General features: G+C 33.1%; 2 protein-coding genes across 2 annotated transcripts; both read left to right on the top strand.

Moving 5' to 3' along the window:
- The first annotated feature begins 3738 nt into the window (after positions 1-3738).
- On the top strand, positions 3739-7164 carry LOC124936928 (protein IMPAIRED IN BABA-INDUCED STERILITY 1-like). The gene is made up of 9 exons (XM_047477458.1): positions 3739-4457; positions 4721-5008; positions 5091-5402; positions 5478-5705; positions 5774-5871; positions 5940-6033; positions 6172-6594; positions 6689-6830; positions 6914-7164. Exons 1-9 carry the CDS (start codon positions 4113-4115, stop codon positions 6925-6927), a joined length of 1944 nt encoding a protein of 647 aa, XP_047333414.1. The 5' UTR covers positions 3739-4112; the 3' UTR covers positions 6928-7164.
- Positions 7165-10874: 3710 nt separating this feature from the next.
- LOC124936930 (formin-like protein 20) lies at positions 10875-24570 on the top strand. Its single transcript, XM_047477459.1, has 17 exons — positions 10875-11338; positions 11761-12467; positions 12547-12768; positions 12839-17193; positions 17460-17583; positions 18065-18136; positions 19668-19766; positions 19995-20036; positions 21303-21383; positions 21467-21517; positions 21595-21676; positions 22151-22245; positions 22365-22436; positions 22520-22636; positions 22812-22880; positions 22970-23036; positions 23810-24570. The coding sequence occupies exons 1-17, from the start codon at positions 11266-11268 to the stop codon at positions 24172-24174; spliced, it is 6693 nt and encodes a 2230-aa protein (XP_047333415.1). The 5' UTR covers positions 10875-11265; the 3' UTR covers positions 24175-24570.
- The last annotated feature ends 51 nt before the right edge of the window (positions 24571-24621 follow it).

The raw sequence follows: 24621 nt of genomic DNA, 5'->3' as shown, positions 1-24621 counted from the left end.
ATTACTTTATTGATGATAAATTATTATAATGATGAGTGATGGCCATTTGCATCATGCTTAATGTTGTCGGGCAAGAGCTACCAGCAATAATATCCAATAGATCCATGTTTTCATTCATTAATGCTATAATTAAATTACTTATTATTTTGTTTGAAAAAAGTTTTATCCAATCTAATATAAATGATAATTTAAACACAGACAAAATAAATTAATAAAGGACAAAATAAATTAATAAAGGAAAAAAGCTTACGTCTAAACAAAATAAATTAATAAAGGAAAAAAGCTTACGTCTAAACTTAGACGTATGTACTTGTACAACTAGCTCATTTAGACGTATGTACTAATAAAATGTCATTTGAACATATGTACTATCAAAAATTAGCTCATTTAGTCTCTCTTAGTAATCATGGTTAACTTTTATTTTTAAATTTATATATTTATTAATTAAATATTAATATATTTTCTCTCTCTTTCTTTTTCATTAATTAAACTAGATAATTTATTTTATTCTTAATTTTTTTTATTTTAATATTAATTTTTATTTTATATTTCATCTTTTTTTATTAGTTTTTATTTCTCCTATTTCTTAAATTCTCAATTTTTTTAAAAAATTTAACAACTTATTTATAAATTTTATGTTTTACTATAATATTTTTTTTGAAAGGTTTTTTCTTATTTAATTTAATATAATAAAAATGAAAAAGAGTTTTTTTTTTATTTAGTTTAATATAAATAAAAATAAAATTAATAATTTTTATTTTATTTTTATTCACGATTTATATTAGTAGTAAATGAATTGTTTTGTCTAATATTTAATTATTACTCTTTTGGTGTTTGATAAATGAGTTTTTATTATTATTCAATTCTTTTGGTGTTTGATAAATGAGTTTTTATTATTATTCAATTCTTAATTATTAATTAATTTATTGTTGAAAGAATTTTTATTATTATATTTAATTATTGGGATAAACAAATTTAAAATAATTAATAATTAATGTAAATATAAAAAAATATATATATAAAAAAGAAGAAGAAATATAGAGTTAAAATAATTAATGATGAATGCTCGTGTATATATATATATAATAAAATTAAAATAATCAATCATAAATACTCATATAATTTTTTTTTTATAAAAAACACAAAAATAGAGGGTCATTTATTAATAATAAATAAAAAGAGAGGAGAGAGAAAATATATTAATATTTAATTAATAAATATATAAATTTAAAAATAAAAGTTAACCATGGTTACTAAAAAAAGGCTAAATGAGCCAATTTTTGATAGTACATATGCTTAAATGACCTTTTATTAATACATACGTCTAAATGAGCTAGTTGTACAAGTACATACGTCTAAGTGAATTTTTTTCCATTAATAAATCACAAGTGTCTATCTTGACACCAAATACTCTATAAACAGCATAAGATTAACCAATTAAAATAACAATAAATACATTAAAAAAAATAACATATTCACTAACCAACATAACATAATTAATGTTAATATACTTAAAAATTCCCAAAAAGATTAGTGAGTTTACCGACCGAGCCGGTACCGGATAAATCCGACAAACCCAGGGTCAGGGCAACCACTCTCCAGGGCAGCTTATTTAACAAAAACAAATATAATTTTAGTTATATTTATTATATTTTTAACCTAACACTCAGTAGCTTAGTGGTTTAAAATAGAAAAAAAACATTTGATTTGGTTATGGGTTCAAATCTCACGTCCAATTCTCGAGACCGGTACTGATTATAACATATGTAAATATCATTTTGCACATAATTTCGTCATTCCTTTTTTACATCAAAATATAAAACTTATGATGTAGTAAAAATCGAAATGAGGTGAGTTCAAACCCACTCCAAAAATAATTACGTTAAAAATGTGACATAACTCTTCAATTTTTAATTTCTTAAAATTTATTTTCCTAATTCTCAAAAATAAACAAAAACTTACGTTAATTTACTTGTATCATTCATATTTTTTTAAAAATAAATTCAAGCCCTCACAAATCTTTTTGAAACTTACCCAATTTCAATTCATGAATTTGTTCATGTCTGTTAAGCACTGAGTGAAGAGGTAACCGAAATAAATAAAAATACATATCTTTCTCCTATACGTAAATATTGGAGAAATATCAAATTATGGCATAAAGTTTGATAAGATGTATAAATTGAGAAGTATATTTTGAAGTTTAGATTCCAATTTAAATAAATCACAAAACATTAGTCACTTGTTTGATATTTCATCCTACTATATAAATATTATTATTTGTTTTAAAATGGTGATAGGTAGGCTCTACTTTGGTCTTATCTTATGTCACATGGAATGGAATAAAATCAATAAATGACTTCATTTGGAAGTTAGTTGCTCTATTTGAATGTGTGCCCATTATTTATTATTATTTTTAAATCACCAATAATTTGATTCTTACCAAAATCAATATGTTTGTTTTCAATATAGACACAAAGTGTGAACTAAATAAAACAAAATTAAAAGAAAGACAAAGACAATACTTAGTCAACACCAACTCAATACAAATTTTAGGCCATTTAGATTAATAAAATTATTTGTAAATTGTAGTTCATAATATCATTTATGATTACTTTTGATTAAAAACAAAGTATGACCTAAATAAAATAAAATAAAATAAAATAAGAAGGATTTCTTTGTTAACATCAATAGGTCAACACAAACAAATTTAGGTCTTATTTAGTTTTAGATTATTTAGATTAAATAAAATTATTTATCTAGAGTGAATTACCTATATTTATTTTTCAAATGGATCAAATAGTAAATATGAAGAGGATATTTTGTAATCTTAAAATAGTGATTTTGTATCAGAACAATTGTGTTGATGATATACAATAACATTGTTTGTATCATTTTATTTAATCTATAAACTTGAACAAAACTTAAAACTTAAAAGCACATCCTTAAACCCCACTTTAATACTCAAAACTATAAATGTTATATATATATATATATATATATATAAATATAAATGATAATTAATGTAACCATCCAAATCGAATCAATATTCATTGGAACTAACAAAAATAAATATTTAACAAACTTTTTATTTACTAACCGAATTCAATAGTTTGATCGGAGTTTTCAGGGCCTCAAGATGAGGCGCGCGAGGCAACCGCTTAGGCCCAATTCCCCGATCCCTTATAAATGAAATTACTTTATATTAGATTTGAAATATTAAAACATTTAGCAACTTAGACTTATATTGTTTTTTTTATTAATTTAAATATATATTTTCAATATAACATATAATTTAAATAATAAAAAATGTTTGATCTTCCAAATTTCGGACCGCACATAATAGAATCACTCAGTCAAAAATGATAACAAGAATTTTACAAAATTCTATTTATTTGTACATCATAGAAATATATAGCAATTAAATAAAACCAAATGTTTCAAACATTATAAACCCAAAATCCAACACTCATAACACGCACAATTATAATGTTATTTTTTTAAAAACCTCAAATATGTAATTAATTAAAAATACAAAATATGGTTACTCTTTGTCATGTCATCAAACTATCCATGTATTACTGGTTACCCTTTGTCATTGTCCAATATTTTTTTTTCCTTTTTCTTCACTTTTACAGCTATTATAATAATTATTATTTATTATCATTAATTCATTATTATCATAGTAAATATATATATATAAGACAATAAAATAAATAAAATTGTCAAAGTTGTTCAAAGAAAAAGTCAAGTAAGGAAGACTTATCACACTCTTTTCCACATCTCTGAAACAACACACAGACCTGCTTCGATTCAGCGCCACTAGCTTCCATTAACCATTTCTCCGTTGATTCCGCTTTCCCATTACCCCTTTTCTCACCCTTCTCTCTCCTTCCTCTTTCCGCAATCATCGCACCACTGCCGTACTATTAACCGAGAAAGAAAAAAGAGAGAATTTTCTTACCAGTTACTTCAAAAAGGAGAATCATGATGTGGGTTTTGGTATAAAATTCAATCCCACTTCCATTCACGAATCCAAAAACCTTTTCTTGTATTGGGTTTCGTTTAAAATCTCGATATGCTTTTTGGAAATCTCTGAGTTTCTTTATTTTTTGATGGGTTGTGTTACTTCGAAGCAAACGGTGTCAGTGACGCCGGCGATTGATTATTCCGGTGCTATACGGGATAATGGGGAACTGGGTCAGTCTGGGAGGAAGAGTGAAAACGGGAAAAAGAAGAAGAAGAGGACGGATTCGGGTGTGAGTGATTGCGATTTGAGTGAGTTGGGGAAATCTAACTCCATTAACGAGTTTGTGAGCTTCAGGATGGGGAATGTAAGGAGAAACGTGGCTGAAGAACAGCTCGCCGCTGGATGGCCGACGTGGCTTACTGCTGTCGCCGGCGAAGCTATTCAAGGTTGGGTGCCTCTTAATGCTGACTCATTTGAGAAGATGGAGAAGGTTTATGACTTCACCCTTTATCTTCTTATTTCCCTTATTTTCTCCTTGTTTGCTTCAATTGCAAATCTACCATAGAAATGTAATCCAATCATTGGGCTGCTATGTTTGGTTATGGTGGAATCAGAATTGGAAACAAATCTAAAGCTTCAATTACAGTTCTTATAGCATTAGAAATTAGAATTTTACAGATTTGGGAATGAATCACACACATTGATGATTGATTGATGAAGTATCTTATTAAATTTCAATGAAATTGATCACAGGTTGGACAAGGTACATACAGCAGTGTATTCAAAGCACGCCAAACCGAAACTGGCAAGATATTTGCTCTTAAGAAGGTCAGGTTCGAAAATTTTGAGCCTGAAAGTGTTAGGTTTATGGCACGAGAGATAAACATCCTGCGAAAACTCCATGATCATCCCAACATCATTAAATTGGAAGGCCTGATTGCTTCCAAACTGTCATGTAGCTTATACCTCGTGTTTGAGTATATGGAACACGACGTTGCTGGTCTTGTCTCCAATCCCGACCTCAAATTCAGTGAATCTCAGGTTCTTTTTGCACAAACAAACAATATCTTTTATAAAAGGAAACAAATCTAATTGATGGGTTTGATAAATTATTCATCCTCAGGTTAAATGTTACATGAAACAACTTTTGTTGGGTATTGAGCATTGTCACTCTAAGGGTATAATGCATAGAGACATTAAAGGCGCGAATCTATTAGTGAATGATAATGGGACATTGAAGGTGGCTGATTTTGGTTTGGCTAATTCGTTTGGTCAAAAACAACCATTAACTAGTCGGGTTGTGACCTTATGGTATCGACCTCCAGAGCTTTTACTAGGTTCCACGAATTATGGAGCCTCGGTTGATCTTTGGAGCATCGGTTGTGTATTTGCAGAACTTCTTCTTGGTAAACCTATTCTTCAAGGAAGAACCGAGGTAGCTATTGTATGAGAAACTGTAATAAATTTCTGAATCTGTCAATCTGACTAGAATCTTGATTTGATCTTGCAGGTTGAGCAACTGCATAAGATCTTTAAGCTTTGCGGTTCGCCACCAGAAGATTACTGGAAAAAATCCAAACTTCCTCATGCAACGTTGTTTAAATCTCAAAATCCATACGAAAGCTCTTTGTGGGAAACTTGTAAAGATTTGCCAAAAACGGCTGTTGAGCTTATAGAAACTCTGTTATCGGTTGAACCACATAAACGAGGGACAGCCACTTCTGCTCTGGCATCCGAGGTATGTATGTTTGTTTCTAGCAAAATGTTAAATGGAACATGTTTTGTTGAAATGATTATTGTCTGCAGTATTTCTCGACAAAGCCTTATGCATGCGAACCTTCGAGTTTCCCAAAATATCCACCTAGTAAGGAGATTGATGCCAAATATCGCGAAGAACGTGCAGAGTAAGATTTCCTGATGGCTTTTATATGTCTGCGAACTGCGACATTGATTTCTTAATTTATTTTATCAGGAAGAAACCGATTGAAAGAGCCCGAGTATCTGATACAACGAGAAAGCTTACGAGAAGAAGACCAAATGTAATCAACAAGTTAGCTCCTGCAGAGGTCTTTTTCTATTCTCCCAACTAAAATCATGTTTCACTAATGACCAAATTTGAAAATGAATTGAATTAATTCATTTGCAATACCATCATCATATTTCAAGGAAGATCATAAGCTTAATTTTCATGTTTTCATGCGCAGGCTTTGAATAGCACTAGAAAGATAAACGATTTGAAAGAAATAGAAGTCAGCTCTCAAAGGAGGGAAGCTCCGAAAACATCATCATCATCAATAGATGCGACAAAGGAAGAGGGTTCTAGCCATACGAAGAATGCATCATCTCAAGGGGATGTTCCATTTTCTGGTCCACTCCAAATTTCAGGGTCGAGTGGATTTGCATGGGCTAAACGAAGGCTAGACGAATCTTCTGTTAAGTCACATAGTCGGTCAAGTTCAAGAAGCCTTTTTGAACCTATAAGAGGTGAAGACGAAGATGAGAGGATCAGACAGGCTATGCTGAAACAATGGAGTCAGTTTGATCAACCAGACTCCTTTGATGCTTCAGATGAATATCACTCGCAGGAACTGTCGATGACACTTTATAACCGCAATCGAAACAATGTGGTAATGTATCAGAAAATTTGGTTTGTGGGGGTGGGGAGAAAAACTATTCAATTAATGTCCTAATTGTATTTGAATTTGGATATTGATGTTACAGGGTTATCAAGATCGTCGTCAAGGAGATGAGAAAGTAGAATTTTCGGGACCTCTTTTATCTCAATCGCATAAAGTAGATGAGCTTTTGGCAAAGCACGATCGTCAGATTCGCCAAGCAATTCGGAAATCATGGTTCCATAGAGGTAAGAACTAAGAAGAACATTTTGATCATAATACAAGGAATGTTAACTAATCAAAAATATCATCATCTAATTGGTTATCGCAGGTAAGAAGCGATGAATCCTCGAAAGATACATTGGGTAGTTGTTCGAATTGAACATCGAGTTATTGGAATATGAAATAACATAATGGAAACGAAAGAATCGTCAACAGTTTTTCCACTTATATATATTTCTATGATAATTCAATTTAGGTTATGAAATTGTTGAATAGTGTGTGTGAGACATTTTTTTGACAATTTATAAAACTAACTAGAAAAAATAGTCTTATGTACATGTTCTTGCTCTACACTACTATTACAATTTTCATTTAGAAATACTTCATTTTTTGTGCCAAATTATGAACTCCAACTTACACTACAAATTGTTACATAAATCCAATTTAAAATATTATTTTTAACTAAATAATTTATAATATAAACAACTTAATAAATTAGATATTGATTGTAATTCTTATACTTTATTTCAATTTTCTTTCTTCTTGTTTGGAATATCTTATTTCAATCTATAAACTAAATTTATATAAAAATGTTATATTTTTTTAAATGAAATTAATTCTTATTAAATTTAATTGAAAGTTACATATAATAAATAATTAATAAAAAATATAAAATAATATTTACAAAATCAAAACAAAAGAATTGATAATTTTTAATGGTAAAATGAATTTTAAAAACAAAATTTATTATTAGAAACAAAATTTATTATTACAAATATTCAAAAAATTTGTTATTTGTTGATGGTTAATTCAAGGAAAAATTCATTTGACTTTCTAAACTATGAGAGTTGTAATAGAGTAAATCGAAAAATTTAATTAAACGTTGTCGGAAAAAATTCTAACAAATATTTTGAGTGAGATTGAAAATTATTATTAGTTCGATGGTCAATAAGTAATGCTAAAAATGTTATAATAATTGACCATCTATGATCGATCGAAAAAATGATAAATTCAAATAAACAATGAAAGAATATATATAAGTGAGTGGCGTTCTAAGTTGATGGCTAACTCTCAACAAATTTTTAATGCGCTTGAAGTTTAGTCTGATTATCTCCTTATTGGAAAAAAAATATGTATCGATAATAACGTCTTGTTTGCTGTTAAAAAGAGAACGATCGTAAACTCAAAAAATTATCATTTTATTTTGATTAAACATAATATTGAACTGAATAAAATATAACACCGATTCAAATCTGAATAGTTAAAATAAAATCGAAACAACTTTCGAAGTTAAAAAATATATCCAAATTTTGTTTAGAGAGAAAATAATAATATTTAAATAAAATGTTATGTTCAACTCATTATTTACCTAATATAAATTATTTTAATAAATTTAAGAGTGTTTGAATTTTTTTTTAATTATAATTTTTGAGAATTATATTTTTCTTAAGTTAAATTAATATTTAATTATAATATATAACAAGTGTTTCCTAAAAGTAATAAACATTATCAACGACAGCCTTTATTAATACAAAAACAAATTAATACGATTAAAAAAATAAAATAAGAAAAGTAGGCGAATACACGTCGAAATGACGTGGCATAACAGTGACTTTTTCAAATTCAAAACGAACCAACCAGTTCAACGACTTTTTGGATTTTCCCGTTCAGTTCGCGCGCTCAAGCTACTAACGGATAACGGAGATCTTAACGACGTTTCTCTTTAGCTAAAGTGACCCCCAACTTTTTATATGTTTTCAAAATAGGCCTCAAAGACTTGCATGATACAATTGCTCCTTAAACTTTATTAATTTGAATAAGTTTTCAACTCAATTACTCAAATCATAAATCTGGCTCATAAATATAATTAAAGAATTGAGAATATTTCAGCTACATCATAATTATTATTGAAATTACAAGATATAATAATTATTTTTTTTAAATTAAACCAACAATTTTAATATTATAAAATTAATGATAGTAAATTCATTAGTATTAAATAATAACATACGCAATTAGAAGTTTTTACAAATTCATGGGAGAAATTGCACTTGTTTCCTATAAGCATGGTATTGAACATACATTTAATAACATTAATTACTCATGTATTAAATATACATATTTGACAGTTTCATAAAATAATTTCATTAATTATATTCTTAATTGTGATCATTATTTTATTCTACATACTCTTAATTACAACATTTGAAATAGACCGATTAATAATATAATCAAATATTACTTCTTTAATCACATTATTAAAATCTATAATTTTTAAAAAAATAATAAGAAAAGGATGAAATGATAGATTTTAATAAAACATCAAATATGTTTTTTTTTTTCAAATAATCTAAGACCCAACAAGCTCCAAGTTTTAATTTAAATTTATACAGAATTGTCAGATTAAAGTTCCTTGTTAGAACAAATTAGATTTCAAAACTTTTTTTTTTTGTGTACGAATATCAAAATTTCGAACTCTTTAATCTTAAAATTATATCAAACAAAAACGAGGTATTGTTTTAATGATATCAAACGTCGTTAATTTATTATATACATGATATTTATAAGTAAATAAAATATCTATGTCAATAATTAACTATCTAACAATGAATTGAGGTTTTTGACTACTGATTCTCTAAAATTCGGTAGTCAAAACCTTAATTTGTTAAAATTCGGTAGTTAAACTAGTGACATAGATATTTTATTTATTTATAACTGTCACGTAAATAATAAGTTAACGACGTTTAAAATTGTTAAGACCATGTCGATATATTTTTTGTTGTCCTAGGTCTAGTTTAAAAAAATTATTAAAAAAATGATTTTTTGGTGAGCTTTGAACCCATAACTATTTTTTTTTTTAACTTTTATGTTGTAACACTAAGTTACTAACATCTTATATTTAAAATTAAAATAAATTTAATTAAATATCCCACTATCTTTAATAAATGAGTTGCCCTAGCCGAGAGTTTGTTGAGCTTATCTTAAGGTCGGCCCTAGTTAAGACAAAAATTCCTTGGTATAACTTTAACAAAATAAAGAACTCAAAAATAGTGAGATTTGAAAAAAAATCCCGAATCCCGTTAAAAGCCTCAATTTAATATTTTTTATAAATAATTTTTTAATAAAACATCAAATATATATATTTTTTTCCAAATAAGCTAAAACTAAGGCGGTGCAAAAAATAAAAAATCGATAACCCAACTGAAACGATAGTTTATCGGTTTATTGGTTAACCCGTTCTAATGGTTCCGATTAACCAGATTTTTTACCGGTTAAAAGATTTGATTTTCGGTTGAACTATTTTACTAACCGCTAAACCAGTAATAATTTAATTATATATATTTATATTAGTTATTTTGTAAATATTAGATATATTATAAATAATATTTAATAATATATATTAGTTATTTTAAATTATAATTTGTATAGAATTGTTTAAATTTTTTTTTAATTTATATATAAATATTAGTTTAAAAATGGAGATTTTGAAATATATTATATTATTATATTACAATAATATAATATATTATAACATATTTTTAAATATATTTATGAAATATTATTATAATATATTATATAAAATAATATAACATAGATAAATAAATGGAGAATAACATAAAATTACTTAATTTTAAAAAAATTAATAGGTTTAATACTTAATTTAAAAAAATCGAATTATCGGTTAACAGGTTTAACCGACCGGAACCAACCGTAACCAATAGAATCAAAACCGGTAAAACCAATACGAATATTAACCGATTTATAAAATAAGAGATAAAACCGAACTTAACCGGAATCGTTTAATCAATTGAACACCCTAGCCAAAACCAAACAAGCTTAATTAAAATTTAAAATTTTACGATGAAAATATTTAATAAAAGTCAATAATAAATAAAAGAAAGCTAAATAATAAATTTATAAGGATAATTAAACAATAACAAAATCTCCATATTCCGCCGTTACTCTCCGTTACCTGTAACATCCCCTACAATTTTCCGTCTGGACATTGAAATGCAGCTCGTTTCTTCTTCATTGAGATCTCTCTCTCTTTACAAATGAATGATAGCATGCAGCCACGCATGTTACAGAGAAATTTGGGGAAGAGAGAAAGAGAGAAGGAAGAGAGAGGGTATTCAAAGAGGCATTCTCAGTCCACTCTGCCTTCTCTCTCTATATATCTATCTATCCATGTCACATGGTAGAAGAATGACCATCTGCTGATTCAATTCCCTCGTCAAACCCTAACATTTTATCCCCTCTTCTTACCTTATATACGACCGCATATTACGCAATTCTTAATTCTCAAGGTATTGCCATTCATTGGATCGAATTGCTATCAGCCGCGCGCCCTACGAGATTCTCCGGTTGATTGATTTTACTGATTTGCAATATTTGACCTAGCTCTTGCTGCAAATCGACATCTATAGGAACATTTTTGAAAAGAAGAAACAGCGCCAGTAGATGGCGCTGTTCAGAAGGATATTCTACAGGAAACCGCCTGATCGTCTTTTGGAGATCTCCGAGAGGGTTTATGGTGCGTACAATATCCCCTCCTCTCTTCTTCTGTTTTGTTTGATTTATCTCTCTAGGTTTTAGTATGTACTAGCTGCCTTTACTCATATTTTGACATCTCCCGTTATGAAAATTGAGCTAGAAAGGCAAACGTTATAGTTAAGATTCTTCCTATTTCTGTTTAGTTGCAATTTGGAAAACTATTATGTTCTTATTGTGCAGGTTTTGTTCTTCGTTAACTGAATTTTGAGGAGTTTGAATTTGTTCAAGTGTTATGTTGTATCTCTAGTCTAGATTGATTTTTGGTTTCAAACAAGCAGAATGAAGTTGTTTGAATGTGATTTTAAGTTTATGAAGTCTGAGTTTCATTTACCTCTTTCAATGTAGTAAGTTTGGTTTATGTTTACGAAGAATTTTCTCAGTAACTCTATCTTGAACTTGCAGTATTTGATTGTTGCTTCTCCACGGATATTTTTGAAGAAGATGGATATAAAGCATACATCAGTGGTATTGTGGCCCAGTTACAAGATCATTACCCTGATGCTTCATTCATGGTTTTTAACTTCAGAGAAGCAGAAGCAAGGAGCCAAATTTCAGAAATATTGACAGAATATGGCATGACAGTAATGGATTACCCAAGGCAATACGTAGGATGTCCATTGTTACCACTCGAGATGATTCACCATTTTCTACGATCGAGTGAAAATTGGTTATCAATTGTGGGGCAACAAAATGTGTTATTGATACATTGTGAAAGAGGCGGTTGGCCTGTTCTTTCTTTCATGCTTGCAGGTTTCCTTTTATACCGAAAACAGTACGTTGGAGAGCTGAAGACACTTGAAATGTTGTATAAGCAAGCTCCAAGAGGACTTATTCGTCTTTTATCTCCTTTAAATACACAGCCTTCCCAACTTAGATATCTTCAATATATCACCAAATGGAATTTCGGATTAGAATGGCCTCTGACAGATGTACCACTTGTTTTGGATTGCATTATACTTAAAGTTCTTCCAATATTTGGTGAATGTAATGGTTGTCGACCAGTTGTTCGTGTATACGGGCTAGACCCTTCTTCTCCATCAAACAATAGAACCTCCAAGCTCTTACATACAAGTTTAAAGAGGAGAAAGCGTGTTTGCCTGTATAAAGAGGTAATTTCAACTTCATGTATTTGATGGATAGACGATTGACAGGTAAGAAACTATGTTAAAAATGCTATTTCAACTGCAGGAAGATTGTAACCTAGTTACAATAGATATTCATTGTCGCATTCAAGGCGATGTTGTTCTTGAATGTATCCATTTGCGTAATGATTTATCAAGTGAGGAAATGATATTCAAAGTGATGTTCCACTCAACATTTGTAAGATCAAATGTCTTACTGTTGAGCCATGATCAAGTTGACATTCTATGGGATGAAAGAGACCGAGTTCCAAAGGAATTTAAGGCGCAGGTATATTCTTGTTTTGTACAAGTCGTTAACTTAAAATACATAATTTAATTCTTTTCTATTTTTGAATCAGGTGCTTTTTTCAGATGCTGATGGCATTCTGCCTACCATCACCACAGAAGAGGATAGTGATGACTCGGGAAGTGTTTCGCCAGATGAATTTTTTGAGGTTGAGGAGATATTTAGCAATGCACTGGATTCCCATGATGGAAAAGGGGGTATTAGTTCCCAAGCATATCAGGAAAATGGGCCTGATGATGACAACAGAAAAATGGATTGGAAGGAAGCCTTAGAACCTCACGCATTTCTAGATTGTCCGTCAGATGATGCAAACCTTAAACAGGATGTTCAAATGAATCTTCATACTGATGCAGTGGATTTTGTGAAAAGTGTTGAAGACAATTTGTTGGATGATGCACTGGCAACTAGTGATGAGACAAGTGATCTTGGAACTGAGATTCCAGTGCCAGATGTTGGAAATATGCCAGAATTGATGCATGAGTTAGAACACACAGAAGATTTATCAATTGAAAAGATCTTGGAAAGAAAAGACAAAGAAGATTTATCAATTGAAAAGATCTTGGAAAGCAAAGACAAAGAAGATTATTCTACCCAAGAGAACTTGGAAAGAGAAGACAAAGAAGACACAAAATTGATGCATGAGTTAGAACACTCAGAAGATTTATCAATTGAAAAGATTTTGGAAAGAAAAGACAAAGAAGATTTATCAATTGAAAAGATCTTGGAAAGCAAAAACAAAGAAGATTATTCTACCCAAGAGAACTTGGAAAGAGAAGACACAGAAGACACAGAATTGATGCATGAATTAGAACACACAGAAGATTTATCAATTGAAAAGATATTGGAAAGAAAAGATAAAGAAGATTTATCAATTGAAAAGATCTTGGAAAGCAAAGACAATGAAGATTATTCTACCCAAGAGAACTTGGAAAGAGAAGACAGAGAGGATTATTCTACCCAAGAGAACTTGGAAATAGAATACAAAGAAGATTCTTCTGCCCAAGAGAACTTGGCAGGAGAAGATAAAGAAGATTCTTCTACCCAAGAGAATTTGGAAAGACACGACAAAGTAGATTTTGCCGAAGAAAACTTGGAAAGAAAAGACATAGAAGATTCTTCAATTCCTGAGAACTTGGAAATGCCAAATTCAGATACAATGTCAGATATTGATGATGTGAGGAAATATGAGAAGCCCAGTCCACCTCCATCAGAAGAACAACTGATCTCTTATGAAAAACAGACAGTATATTCATCTCCTACAGAAGAAAAGGATCCACAGAAGGAGGCTCAGGGTTTTCTTTCAAGCAAGGAAGCAGAAAATCAGAAAGCATCATCGCCGACCTATCCTGATGAAAGTCTTGAAGAAGATTATATGCATGTTTCACATTCAGATTCGATGCACGACGATGAACAAGCTGCACTGGATATAAAGAATTTTCCCACAGACAATGAGTCAATATCATCTGCAGATGCTTCTTTATTATCTGATATGGTGGCTGTAAATGACGATACTACTGAGCCAACTTGTCAAGAAGTGGAGTCTGTTTTAAGTGCAGATTGCCAACAAAAGAACCATTTCCCCCCATCATTTGTGAGTGCAATGGCCGATGAAGTATCTTGCTTTCCCTCAGATATTCTACCAACATATACAAAGCCGATTGAAGAAGATCCTCTTCATCCATCTTCTCCTCCCCCTCACCCCCCACCTCCACCTCCACCTCCACCTCCACCTCCACCTCCTCCAACACCTCAAACTGTAACTAAATCTTCTTTACCTTTATTCAGACTAAAGAGTTCAAAAGAAGCTATTCAAAGTACCTCCTACATACCTCCACCGCCTCCACCTCCTCCACTCCCTTGGAAGGTTCAGTCTTCTGTGATGACTCCATTGATGACGTCTCATCCTCCAGCTTTAACTCTACTTCCATCACCATCATTGTCTCCTCTATCTCCTCATGGTCTATCACCTCCACCTCCACCTCCACCGCCTATTCATGCCATTTGTGTTCCTTTTCCTACTCACTTTTCTCAGCCTTCCCCACTTTCAATAGATGATGACACTCCTCCTCCCACCATAGATGTCTCTTGTAGTTCTCCAGTACCACTGTTACCCACCATCTTTACCTCATCACTACCCGATTCTGTATTGCTACCTCACTTAGATCATTTAACTCAAACTTTGCATGTTTCACCTCCATCAAGCTTGATTGATGAAGCTTCACAGTTTCCAACATGTGATAATACCTTACAACAACCCCTTGTTGACTCTCATTTTCCTTCTACTGATACTCAAAATGTTCCACCCCAACCTTCATTGCCTCCCTCTTTACTTGTTATTTCACGAGTCCCTTCTCCACCTTCTATCCCCTCTCATTCACATGATACTCAATCATTCCCTCCACCTCCACCTCCACCTCCACCTCCCCCTCCCCCCTCACTTGTAACAAGTACCCATTCAACTTTGTTGTCGTCTCCATGTCCCTCTCCACACTGTAGAAAGCAAGACCCATGCTCACAACCAACTCACCTTGAACCTCCACCACCACCTCCTCTACCAAGCTCAATTCACAAGGTTCCTTTAAATCAGAAGCTAACTACATCTCAAGACCCACCTGAACCTTTAACTACATCTTCACATTACTCTCCTCCTCCTCCTCCTCCACCACCACCACCTCCTTCATATGGTCATCAAATGGTCCCAAATACTCTCCCATCGCCTATACCTTCTAACAGTACTTCAATACATTCTCATCCTCCAACTTCTAGTTCTCTTTTAGAAGGCATTCAACCACATTTATGTTTACTTTCAGATATACCTTCAACTCCAAATCCAGAAAGCCCATCATGTGGAGATATTTCTTGTTCACCCTTGACTACTTCTCAAGGAACTCCACCTACTCTTCTCCCTGCCCCTCATCCTTTAAACAACCCTCATTTTCTAAACAACCCTCATTTTTATCTATCAGCTTCTTTTCCATCTTTTTCACATAATACACATCTAGGTCAACCTTCAGTTACAAATCCAATAGGCCTAGCTTTAGGAGTTCCTTTTCATCCAACTCCACATACTTGTGTAGCTTTAGGTGTTCCCTTTCATCCAACCCTACATAATTCTCAACAAACTCAAAGTTCAACCTCCCCCCCACCTACCTATCTGTCTCATATTCCTTCATTTGGCCCTATGTTTATCTCACATCCTTCTTCATATCAATCAGAAGGTGGCCATTATTTAAATCCAATGTCACCTCTCCCTCCCTCTCCATCACATATGATACAACCTTCAACTTTAAACATACCTTACATGCACAGTGTTTCCCCAAGAACGTTATCATCCTCTAGGGAAGCACCAATTCCACCACCATCTCCTTCAGTGCAAGGAGCACTCACTTCAATGCCTCCCTCAATTGTCACTCTTCCTCCTTCATCACATGGGGCAACAATTCCACCACCTCCACCTCCACCATTTCTTTCAAGCAAAGGGCCACCATCTCCTCCTCTATTAAACGAGGAACCACCTTCAATTGATCTTGCTCCTACTCCTCTTCCATCATATGGAGAACCGCCTCTTCCGAGCGGTGTTGGTCCACCTCCTCCTCTGCCTCCCCCAAGTGGTCCTCCAGACAGTGGTGTGGTCCCTCCTCCTCCAGACAGTGGTGTGAGCCCACCACCTCCTCCGCCTCCTCCAGACAGTGGTGTGAGCCCACCACCTCCTCCGCCTCCTCCAGGCGGTAGTGTGAGCCCACCACCTCCTCCACCTCCTCTAGGCGGTGGTGTGGCACCTCCTCCGCCTCCTCCAGGCGGTGGTGTGGCACCTCCTCCTCTGCCCCCTCCAGGCGGTGGTGTGGCACCTCCTCCTCCGCCCCCTCCAGGCGGTGGTGTGGCACCTCTTCCTCCGCCCCCTCCAGGCGGTGGTGTGGCACCTCTTCCTCCGCCCCCTCCAGGCGGTGGTGGGGCACCTCCTCCTCCGCCCCCTCCAGGCGGTGGTGTGGCACCTCCTCCTCCGCCCCCGCCAGGCGGTGGTGTCGGACCACCTCCTCCGCCCCCTCCAGGCGGTGGTGTCGGACCTCCTCCTCCGCCCCCTCCAGGCGGTGGTGTCGGACCTCCTCCTCCGCCCCCTCCAGGCGGTGGTGTCGGACCTCCTCCTCCGCCCCCTCCAGGCGGAGCAGCTAGAGGTGGTGGACCTCCTCCACCTCCCGGCTCCGGTGGACCTCCCCCACCTCCTGGCTCTGGTGGACCGCCAATAGCAGGTGCACCACCTCCACCTGCTGCTGGAAGAGGCCGTGGGCTTTCACGTACTCCTACTACAGCTGCAAAGAAGTCCACCATGAAGCCACTGCATTGGAGCAAGGTAACAAGGGCATTGAAAGGAAGCTTGTGGGAAGAATTACAAAAAGGGGAGCAACAAATGTAATGCAATATAGCCCTATAACATTTTCTTTTTGCTTATCCTCATATTTATTTGAATTATTTTGTATTAATTATTTAGTTTTCTGGCTAATCCTTATTTCAACACTATCTTTAATACCCATTTTGATTTCTTTTTGTGGTAATCATCACATTTATCAATCTCAAATGCAATGCTTATGCTTCAAATTTTCCATTATTTACGTGGTTTTCCTTTCTTCTGATTCAGTGGTTTGTACCTCACTTTTGTTTTTGACATTTAATCCTAGAGCACCAGAGTTTGATGTCTCAGAACTTGAGACTCTTTTCTCTGCCACGGTGACCAAATCGGATGGAGGAAAAGCTGGAGGACAAAAGAAGGCTGTTGGTTCAAAAGTTGAGAAAATTCATCTGGTAATTTGAAGTTATTTGCTTCATTTTCTAGTATCCAAATTTATGAGATTTTGTCCACATGTTATTGGTTCTTTAGTTATCATTTGGCATTGTTATGTTATGTAGTTCAGTCTTGGTAACAAATCCCATTTGGCCATGTTATGTTATGTCAAATGATCTTCGCATTGACACTTTTTTGGGCTGTTTGATTGGTTATTAATTTTATTCTTTCTTTATTTCTCCATTTTAACTCATTTGTTAATGGGTACATTCTCGTACAGATCCATGCCATTACATGCTTAGGATCTGGATGGAATGCATTCCATAACTCCCATTTCTAGTGTGTGATAGACATAATCCTGCTCAAACTATATTTGGCCTTGAAAAATACTTCAGTATTGACTCTGTGAATTCAGTGCCTATTGAAACCTTCTTTCCTATGCTTTGACTTTCAAATTTAATCACAGTCATCTTCTGATTGAAACATTTTCACCTCTTCTAGGTTGATATGAAGAGGGCCAATAACACTGAAATCATGCTCACACAAGTCAAGATGCCTCTACCTGACATGATGGTAAAGTCACCACTATAGATAGTGAAGTTCATAGATTATTTACTAATAAATGTGAACATGTCTTAATTTTTCATTCTGTTGAAAGTTTAGTTTATTGATATGCCAATTTCTTCTATCAGTGAATTGGGGGAAATAGTGCACCAAGGAGCCTTTGTATTTTAACATTACGTGATATTGACGAGTTTATCTGTTATTAAATGAGCATGAACATTTATTTCTGTTTCATTTATGTGCTAAGGGAACCATTTCATTTTTTTGGCACATACACTCTTATCTACCAATTCTGGAGAAAGTGTAGCTATAAAAATTAAGGCCAGTGTAGAACTATAACTTGGAACTTTCATTTTGTGGAAGAATGATGAGTCTAATAATGTATTTGGATATGGTTCTAATAGGAGATGTATAAAAAGGCCAATCTCAAGACTTGTGGACTTTGGTTCACTTGAAGCTTCAGCAACCTAAATGGGATAATTATGTTTAATTAATAAATAGTTACACATTGTTCAATAGAATAAAACTTATATTTTTTGCCAAAAAAAAGAATAAAGAATATTTTCATTAAAATTGGTTGATTAATCAGAATATTATTTTTTGGAACAGGGATTAAGTCAGAATATAATAGGACTAGAATTTCATTAGGATTATAGTAGCTCTTATTATTTATATATACTATCTGATAATCAACATATTATTATTGATCAACAAAATTACTCTTTTTCTCCTCCCAAATTCTCTCCATTCTTTCATCCCATTTTACCCATATAAATACATGCACATGTTTTAAGCGATTTCTCTGCTTATCACCATTAGCTTGTCAAGCTCATTCTCCTTGGTGCTATGCGTAAATGAACCAGAAAAATACATGTTATAAATAAATTAAAGAACGTATTAGTTGATGAAATTAAAGGCAGATGTTCCCACTGCAGAATTCTGTTCAAGTTACTTCAATCCTATATATTCTAAGAAAAATATTAATCAATTGCAAAGTTAACACTTATTTCTGTAAGTGCCATGTGCAATTGACACACACTTTGACTTGTCTAAAGCGAGACTTCTATTTAAATATCTTGACTTCATGATAAACTTTCAGTGTATTCTTGTTTTCATTTTTCTTTGTGGATTGAAAACCCTTACAAATGAAAACAAATATTAGAGTAGGCTTGTACTGAGTTGCATCTCATCAGATGGTTCCATAACAATCATGACATCAGATATCTGATAATCTAGCATGTTGCTTGTATGCTTAATTTATTTGGTGATAATAGCTAGGAACTTTTTACTAAACCCAACTTTTTTCCACAAGCATTCAACAATAGCCTCTAGATTTTTCCTTCAATCCCAATCTATAGATACCTTTATTTTTTTATTTTTTTTTGAATCTATAGATACCTTGATACAAATTATTTAAATTAATTGGGGATCAATGTACTTGTGGGCTGCTCCATCCAACTTTAGGGAAAGTGACCATCCTTCTATGGCTATTTCTGTTTTCAAATTGAATGATAACTACTATGTTAACTGGATTCTACAGGCTGCAACATTAGCAATGGATGAGACAATTTTAGATGCCGATCAAGTGGGGAACATGATAAAGTTTTGTCCCACAAAAGAAGAAATGGAGCTACTTAAGGTGATGCTTTGATAAAAAAATGTATGCAGTATCATATCTTCTGTTGTTACACCATGGATCAGGTTGCACTTTCTGATGCTTTGATAAATAATTATTATTCATTCAGTATCCCATATAATGTTTTTAATACACCATGGATCAGGTTGCTTTGGCTTATTTGTTTTCAGCTAGTTATGTTCTGCTCTTTCATACAACTCCAAATTAATTATCCTTTTCTTTTCTGTGCAGAATTTCCCAGGGGACAAGGATACCCTCGGGAAGTGTGAACAGGTTTGAAAACAAGCTTACTATTTTGAGGATACTAATGCTAATAGGTTTGAGATAATTATACCTCAATGATGGAAATAGTAATTCCCAAGTAACAAGTTTGAAATTTGGTTTGAGATGAGTTTTATGGAAGTCAATGAGTCTTCTAGATATTTTAATATCCTTAATCATGTTTTTAATTAGTTTTACTAGATACTTGTCTAAGGGATTAAGATAAACTAATGACAGTTAAATTTAATACAATTAAAATCAATTTTACTTATGTTTGTCAAATGTGATGGTTTAGTAGAAATATCTTTCTTTTGAATCACACACACTTTGGCCCCAAGTAGGAGCATGTATTGTAGAATAACTGAATGTACTCTCTCTGCAAGTTTATGCTTAGATTTCGTCTGGTTCGCCTTAAACACCATCCACACCCCTAAGATCATATTTCCTATAAGAGTACATCTATCATTTTGTATCCTTTGATGATTATTGTGGAAGAAGAGAATCATAACATGTAATCCTTGATATGACCAGTCTCATAACAAAGTATTTTAATATATATATTATTACTACCAAAGGTCTCAGATTCGATTCCCACTAAAAAGGTTTTGTTGGAAGTGGGGGGCAATGACTGTATGTGTGAGGTGGGGGGGGGATCGCTCCCTAGTTTTCAAATATATATATGTGTGTGTGTGTGTGTGTGTGTTTGCAAAAATGAGAATTTCATATAAAGAAAATTATTCATAACAAAGTATATTATAAGCATCAAAAGAAATTTCTTTGTCTCTCAAAACACAACCTTTTCCACTCCACAGAAATGTTTCAAAGCTCAATAGTTAGTAGGGTAAGATACATTCATGGACAAAAGAAAAAATAATGATGATATAAGAGTAAGGCTAAACTATCCAGTCATCTGCCAACCTAGAACTGGACATGCATACACCTAAGTTGCTGGGTATGATCCTGGATTATCCCTACTAATAATTATTTGTAAACATTGATGAAGAAAAGGATTAAGACTTTACTTGAGACAATCTTAAACTTTGTGATTCCTTGTACTAGGTCATAAGATCAAAATAGTTGTGGATAGGAGTTAGTACAGTCCTAAACATGACCTTGGTCTAGTGAAATTTGAACCCCGAAAATAGAATTGCAAGGAATTGAATCAGTATAACTTTTTTGTCTTTAAGTCTTTATAAAACATAGTCTAACCTCAACTATTCTTTCTGAATAATCTAGAACCTTTATCATCATTCCAACTTTCCACCATTTTCCTTTCAGTTCATTCTGGAGCTAATGAAGGTTCCGCGTATGGAGTCAAAATTAAGGGTTTTTCTTTTCAAGATTCAGTTTAATTCTCAGGTTTAGTAGCTACCTTTAGATTTGTTTTCATTTTTTCTTGTCTCTACATCCAACCTCAGTTGTCTAACATTATGCCAATGCAGATTTCAGAATTCAAGACGAGCTTACATGCAGTGAACTCTGCATGTGAAGAGGTAAGTCATTAATATAAAGAAGAATTGGATCTATTGTCATCATTTTCTTTTAATGTAACTTTTGGTGATTTCTCTAGGTTCGAAATTCCTTGAAATTTAAAGACATCATGAAGAAAATTCTCTACCTAGGAAATACATTAAATCAAGGAACTGCAAGGGGTATGGATCTTACATTCAACTGGAATCTCTATTGATCTGTTAGGATGTGGTGAAATTTTATAAACTCATTTCCTTTTCCTAATTGTGTCAAATTTATCCACACCTTATTTTCTTAGTGATGCTTTGCATATGTATTAAATCTGTCTCTTTCTGTTTTATTTTAATTTAATGGAGGTGGAGAATTTGAGGGGAATCATGTATTACTGGAAGAAAGTAAATTATTTGAAAAAGTTGTGCTTTGAACTAGTTAAGATTATAAATACCAGGTTCTCCTAATAGGTGTTGGGAGGAGATTATTGAAGACCTTTTTTCTTATATTTTAGCGTTGTATGTAGTAAGGACTTTGTCAGAGTATTCTTTATTAAGTTCATCCATGTTCAAATTTGGAATTTTTGAAGGCAAAATGTCAGTACTCCATAAAAATGAGATGCGTGTTAGAGAATTTTGTTTGGAATGATGAAACCATCTTTTTAGGCTCTGCAGTTGGATTCAAGTTGGACAGTCTTCCTAAACTGGCAGATACACGTGCTTCGAATAACAGGATGACACTCATGAATTATCTATGTAAGGTGGGTACTTAATCTTCTTTTTCCTTACATTGGTTTGGATTCTACTTTGTCACTTGACCTGCCTTTCATGTGGAACTTTTGTTCATTTGTTTCTTTGAGAGGCTTTTTCTGTACTGCAGGTCCTTGCATTAAAATCGCCAGATCTTCTTGATTTACCTAAAGATCTTGCCAATCTGGAAGCGGCTTCAAAGGCAATCCTCATTCTTTCTGTGTAAAAAACATATGAATAAAATGTTTTTATGTATCTTACTTAATTTACTTTATTTCCTTTTAGATACAATTGAAGGTTTTAGCAGACGAAATGCTGTCTATTACCAAAGGTCTTGAAAAGGTGATGCACGAGCTGAAGGCATCTGAGAATGATGGCCCTGTATCTGAAGTTTTTCACAAGGTACATCTATATTGTGAGTCTTTTTCCCCCTGAAACCTATTGTGTATGTCCTTCTGTAATGGATGTCTATTTTATAGGAAATTATTGAAACATTTACTTATCATTTTAATTTACTATTGGGCACTTCATTATGAGAACTTTCATTCTACCTATTGAGATATTTAAATTTTGTCAGACGCTTAAGGAATTTATAGGTGCTGCAGAAGCAAATGTTGCATATGTGACAAATTTGTATTCAGAGGTGGTAAGTAGTAGCCTATGAACGTTTAATTTTGATCTTTTGTGTTCCCCCTATCCAAATGATAAAGGAAATAAATTATTTTGAGTTCACAGCTCAAAAATACTGAAGCATTGACCCTCTATTTTGGCGAGGATCCTGCTCGTTTTCCATTTGAGCAAGGTATGTAAATTTACTGACAAACTTCGCAAGTCAACATTTTTGTGTTTAATAGATATTTCAGTGCTTTTTTTTGTCACTGGTATTATGAATACATGATTTTAGGGCATGGTTGTTGTGAAAATAATACTTTTACCATGAAAAAAAGATATGATTTCAGAGCAGAAACTGTTTTCTTCTTTTTTTAAAAAGGTCAACTTTAATAAAATAGAGGGAAAGAACGAGAACACGAAATGGGTTCACTTTTTAACAGTCAAAGGCATTACAATAAAGCAAAAAATTTAATCTAAAAAATAAAGGTTAGATTCCGATCAACTAAAAAAAGTCTCATCCTGTGCAAATTCCTCATTCTTGAATGAAACAAAAGTCTTTCAGTTATGCTTTTTCCGAAGGCAGAAACTGTTATATGCCTAGACCTATGCCCTGGTGTAGGAATACCACAAAAAAGGCATGTTTAAGCCTGTACAAGTACAATTTTGTTCTCTAAAATCTGAAACTAAATGCATAAGATTCCTTGGAACAGTTGAACCTCATCCGTAAAAACAAAATTTGGTCATAGTTTATTATTTACAGATCTAATTTTCACTTTTGTGCGTAATCATACTACTAAGCATCATACACTCTTTAAAAAACTAAGCATTATGCCCTCAGTCTGTTTATCTTCATTGCGTGTGATGCAAGTCTCAAAAGATGATGAGAATTGCTAAGCTAATCTGTCTTGTCTTTTGAGGTTAATTTGGGAATCTTAAGGATACATTCTCTCTTTGTTCTTAAAGTCACTACAGCACTGTTAAATTTCGTGAATCTATTCTCCAAAGCACATGAAGAAAATGAAAAGCATGCTGAACTGGAGAGGAAGAAAGCGGAAAAAGAAGTTGAAATGGAAAAGGCAAAAGGAATTAATTTGACAAAGAAGAGCAAAAAAAACCCGAGATACTCCAAATTCATAAAGAGTTGCAAGGATTTGAAAAAAAAAATCATCCCAGTTTGCTCTTTCAGCTTCAGCAAGGAGCTCCCGCCTCTGGAACCTATAAAAAAAATCAAAAAGGGAATAAAAGGTGGGAAGAAGCCTAGTCCACAAAAGCAATATACTTTGGCAATGCATGATCGAAGCAAACTAATGAAATACGATATAGGATGAGAGATCGTCAGTGGTTAATGCTGTTGTTCCATTATTCCTCATATCCTCACCCCCATCATGATCTGTAGAGAAAAAGATTTGGGTTCAGCTTGAAGATCAGAAGAATGATGCAGTTACATGTACAGAGCTATTATTTTGTAGCCAGGTTTGGAATTCTCTCTATTCTTTTTACACTGTAATTTAGAAGTAGACTACTTACTTCTCATTCTTGTATTCATCTCCTGCAAGAGATAATACATATAACAAAGACACCATTAGTTAGATTGTATAGAAAGTTAAGATGAGAAGAAATAGGCAAAATGTCTTAATTTTTTTTATTTGCAGTTTGATAGCTCAGTTTGTAACATGTAAGCTACCTAGCTAGTTGTTTAGCTTCAAGTGCTTAGATCACTTATTAAAAATTCACCTTCTCCCTCGCTCTTTACCTTTTCTTTGCGTAGAGAATGA

This window comes from Impatiens glandulifera, chromosome 4 (assembly GCF_907164915.1).
Source record: "Impatiens glandulifera chromosome 4, dImpGla2.1, whole genome shotgun sequence".
Classification (NCBI taxonomy): Eukaryota; Viridiplantae; Streptophyta; class Magnoliopsida; order Ericales; family Balsaminaceae; genus Impatiens; species Impatiens glandulifera.
Note: the sequence above shows the minus strand (reverse complement) of the source record. Positions and strands in the feature narration are given on the sequence as shown.